Source organism: Morone saxatilis, unplaced genomic scaffold, assembly GCF_004916995.1.
Source record: "Morone saxatilis isolate NCDOM2014 unplaced genomic scaffold, NCSU_SB_2.0 Contig22, whole genome shotgun sequence".
In the NCBI taxonomy this organism is placed as follows: domain Eukaryota; kingdom Metazoa; phylum Chordata; class Actinopteri; family Moronidae; genus Morone; species Morone saxatilis.
The window spans coordinates 5665999-5670973 of NW_023339785.1; the positions used below are offsets into that span (position 1 = coordinate 5665999).

Consider the following 4975-nt stretch of genomic DNA (forward strand, 5'->3'; position numbering starts at 1 on the left):
ATTTGTATATTTGTATTTGTATATTTTATGCACCAATTGCACCAGGACACATTCCTCGTAGGTGTAAAAACCTACTTGGCAATAAACATAATTCTGATTCTGATTCTGATGCTGTTTACTATGCTGTTAAATAGGTTCTAGCTGGCTAGTTAGCTGGCTGTTTGCCTGTGAGAGAGCTACGGAATTTTTTTCTGTTGGGGCATCCTGATAGCTCATCTGGTAGCGCTGGCACCCCATGTACCAAGGTTGAGTCCTTGCTGCAGCAGCCTAGGGTTTGAATCCAACCTGTGGCCCTTTGCTGCATGTCAACCCCTCTCTCTGTCCCCCCTTCCTGTCACCATTGATTAAAGGCAATAAAAGCCCCCCCCCCAAAGAAATACTAATATTAAAATATATATTTAAAAAAGAATTAATTCTGTTGCCCTGTTGCCCATGCTGCCTCGTTCCACAGGCACACTAGCTGCTTTTTCCCTGGCCCTCTCTGCCAAGGCTTTTTTGAAGTGACCGGGCCTGCAGCGATGCACCTCCTTGTGATTTGCCACTTAGGCTCCTGGCTGTGTCAAAAGCATAGTTTACAAGATGTAGGAAGAAAAAGTCAGTTACAGCCTTTCTGACCCTCAGGAATAAAAACATGGAGAATTTCATGGTGTGTGGAAACAGACAAAAAGAGAGGGAACCAGAGAGTTTTGAAGATGTAGCGAGGCTATGAAAGAAAACAAAGAGAGACACTGGGGTTGTGTGAGTGTATGTGTGTCCCATGTCATCTAAAAGCACCAATGTCAACCCAGTTGTTGAGGACATTGTGCAAATCTGAACGCTTGCATTGTCATTCTGCTTCTGGGCTCTGCTTGTTATTGGGTGAATCTTCACCAAAAAAAAGGTCAAAAATCTTTTCTTTTTTTCCCACCACCACTCTTCAAGGGCCTGCAGCTCCGACTATTTTTGGACTATAGCTTTGTCTTGGCAAGTGCCCAAAAGAAGAAGGTGACCTTCCGATAAGAACAAACTACACAATGATGTGGTGGCAAATCTGAGCGGTGAAGACAGGCAATACTGTAACTTCAATCAGGTTTAATGCTGCCGAAGTATCCTTGAGCAAGATGCTGTTACCCTAAACTGCTCATTGACTGTAAGCTAAATGCCTGTGTTATAGAAGGCCTTGTGAATTAATTAACGCCATTGTTCTTTTGTGTTTCGATTCGTTATTGTGGCTCAGATCTGGGTGCTTAATATTGGGTGCATTTTATTGGAGGTGGATGAACACTGGAATAACAAGAGAGACATGATATTCTCAACGATATATTTATGATTTTTAAAGCAGCAAACTTGAAGACTGCAATTCTCCAACCTCACAACCAGCAGCAAGGCTTTGGTTCACTACTGGACTATTTAAATCCACCGTATGGAGGCTTTCATTCAAGCTAAGCTAACCTTCAACAAGAGCACAGTCTTCAATCAGGGAAATTATCTGCTGTACTCTTAGATTTAAATGGTCTTTTAAGGCATGATTGGTCTACTTTGCATTTATTAGGCGGTAGCATTCAGCAGATAGTCAAGGTCAATGCCAATTCCAAAAACCCACAACACTTTATCACCTTGATATGGCAGTAAGGCTGTTGAACTGATATCAGAGAGAACATTTTCTTTTACAAAACAACGAAGGTTGCAGCTCCAGTATGAATGACATTGGGTAACATTTCTGTCATCATCAACATCATACCAGGTCCATTGTAAAGTTTCATAAACAGTCACATTCATAAATCAAATTTATTTAAAAATGTCCATTACAGAAAACAAAACAGTGTAGTCATATTTTGTTGACCTTTGAGTATGTTTTATGCAAAAAAGAGAAATTGATTTGTCCTCATTGAAGAACACTGGCCAAGTTTTTATTAGGTATTGTTGTAAATCTTGAGTGAGGTCTTTGGAAGCTCTTTGGAGGTCAGATATCTTTATGAAGCTCTATAAAGCTGTGGCAGCGCTGCGATTCATAGTAGTAAAAACAGTTCTGCCAACATCAGCACGCAAAAGATCAAATGTGTGTGTTCATGTGTGGCTCATCCTTGCCTCCATGGATATCAGAGCAAATACTGCTGAGAAGCAAATAGCTGACCAGCGGTTTCAAAGCTATTCTGTAACATTTATGTTTATCCACTGGTATATGTTTTTTTTCAATAGCACGGCTTCATCATAAGGCTCTCTCATCGGTGTGGCAATACAGTCATTATAATTAGGTAAATTCAAAGAGTAGAAGGGAGTTTTTTTGTACATAACGGTGGCATAAAACAGATTAATATTGACACAAATTGAGTAGTAACGGTTAAGATTTTTAAGGATAACTTGCCAAACCCATATTGGATTTTTTCCCATCGGTTTGATATGGCTTTGATGGGAATGTGCCAGTTTGTGTTACATGCCTGTCTCTGAACAAGTCCTCAGCAGCCAGGTAGGAAAACAAAGGGTACTGTTTCAAAATAACTATACTGTAGGAGAGTCAGGGCCATGACAATGGTCTGGTAAAACGTATTCATTTCATTGCAGAGCATTAAATCTCTTCTTTGGTGATCCAGTCAGCATTGTTGCTCCTCCATGCAGCTGAAAATATCTAAATCAGGACATGTCTCAAATGACAAAGGAGCTACAGTTGGAGGTGGATAGGATGGGGGGAGAGTAGTAGGGCTGCCCAACTAATCACAAATATTCCAATGATGAAGATGTAGAAATGAACACAAAAAAAAGTAGGAATATGTCATTTTAGTTTAAATTGTGCAACCCTGGTGACTCTGGACAGTGAAGCATGATGAGACAGGGGAAGGACTGCACTGTTAAGTCCAGCGAGCAGACTTTACCTGAAGGGTCAGCACTATGTTCTCTGGCTGAGGGGGGCCAGAGCAGATCAGATGAAGAGGGCATGCAGAAGACAGAGGCGACGCAGCGTCAAAGAAAGAGCAAAGCAACAAAACAAAGACATGTGGATGAAATAGAACAACAAAAAGAGAAATCAAAGAATTCAAAACTGGCATGCATATCCACATCACTGCATATTGTAACACTGCACAAATTCTCTCATAATTGAAAGGAAGGTACAGAGTGAACTCTCACTGTATTTCTTTTAGATCTCAGGGACTGTCAAAGAGCTTAAAAAACATCTTTCGTTATCAAAGTGGTTCCGCATAAAAACTCAAATGATGTATCTCTCTATATATTCACAGGTTGTGCCAGAAGCAATTACCATTTTCTTCTGGTGTGCCAGTAAAAAGATGGCCTTGCCTTGGCTTGTAAAAAGCTATTAACGCCTTGCTTCAGAGAAGTCCGGGACTACAGAGCATCTCAGAGCTACATTTCTTCTGTAAATTATATCATAAATTGCTGCATCCAATCAGAAAAACAAATAAGGTAAAGAAATAGGCAGAGCAAAACAATCATTTTAACACACACATACACACACACACAAGGTTACCTTTTGATATTCCGTCTGAATGGCTCCAAACTTGTCCTTTGCCAGTTTGACAATAAGATCTGCAACAACACAGAGAAAACAAACACAACATGAAGAGATGTGTTGTTGTTTTTCTATATCCAACCATAATTGCATTGTATATATTTTAGTATGACAGGCACAAAGAGACCAAAATTAAAGTGTCAAACACCTTAATGGTGCGCATACATCTTATGACTTTATTTTATATCCGAATTTATGGTCATTTTCAACTTTAATACTATGGACTTGGAATGAAAACTTTCCTCAGAAAGATGCAGGAAACTGCAGAATATAGTTAATGTGAGAAATTATTACTGTCAAGCTGAAGAAGCAAGTTGACATCTTTGACAAGATGGTGTCAGGAAATCCTGAGCCAAACTCTGACACTGCAGTGTCCCTTCATCCCCAACTCTTCCCTCTGGGTTTAGACCGGGGCAACTCTGACAGGGTGAGGAACTCTTATTTTATTTATTTCTGTTAGACTCCATGTTAGGATCCTGTTGGTGATATTCTGGTTACTTCAGGGTCTCAGGAAAACAGGGATTCTGAATGCAAAAATCTCTATAATTTTGCCTTTTGTGTGTTTTCAGATAGTCATGAAACCCTAATACTTAAAATGATCAAACAACTTTTTTTTTAGGCACATGGGAAAATCATGACTTGTCACAACAAAGGTGAAACATTTATAATGGATACTGACCTAATAATTTCAATGTTCAGATGAGAAAAACACTTTGAGTCAGTCCACTTAAAAAAATGGAAATCATGGCAACATCGCAAAACAACCCAAACAACTCTTCTATGAAATACTGTATGTCTGTGTTCCCTTTCATATCTACACCTGGAGCAGCGCTGGCTGTGACTCATCATATAATGATGACAGAGACAGCAAGTCTTCTCAGAGGCAGTTGGTTTCCAAAAATAAGATGCAAACGACACAAGAGCTTTACGTTCTTCTGCAATGCAGTGTTTCTTTCTTCTGAAGGAAGAATATACCCTACAGATGAATTGTTGACAAGAATGGTTTTAATTTATCACAAAACATGATGATTATGATCCCTGCCTAATATAAAGCATGAGATTTGTATTACTAGTAGGGTGCTCCAGGCTTATATTTCACCTAGTTATTACGGCTGTTTAGGAAGAGAGGAGCTTATCTTTTTAGTACTCGTGTCTAATTGCCTTTATTTAAACATTTATTAATGCAGGATTATATGACTGAGAGCCCGTTTTATTTATCCGCCAGTCTTCCTCACACTTGTATAGTTCTGTGGTACAACCACAGGTCTGTACTGGTTGTTCCAGAGCTCGAACATGTGTGGCTTGAGTGCCTTGCTTAAGGGCAGTTTGATAGTTGTTACAGTAAGCGAACAGCTAATGTTTGTGAGACTGTTTTCCTGCCAGAATGTTCCCACCGAGTTTGGGAAAGACAAGTCTACTTTATAGCAGTGGCGGCTTCAGAGATTTTCTGTTGCAGGTGCTATGGGGATGCTC

General features: G+C 39.7%; 1 protein-coding gene across 1 annotated transcript in view; it reads right to left on the reverse strand.

Annotated features, from left to right (window-relative positions):
* Nucleotides 1–4975, reverse strand: part of prom1a (prominin 1a) — a 76662-nt gene that overhangs the window by 47033 nt on the left and 24654 nt on the right. The window contains exons 2-3 of the mRNA XM_035669908.1: nucleotides 3461–3519; nucleotides 2850–2876 (exon numbers count right to left, since the gene is read on the reverse strand). Of these exons, the coding sequence (XP_035525801.1) occupies nucleotides 2850–2876; nucleotides 3461–3519 (86 nt within the window). The remainder of the gene's footprint in view (nucleotides 1–2849; nucleotides 2877–3460; nucleotides 3520–4975) is intronic.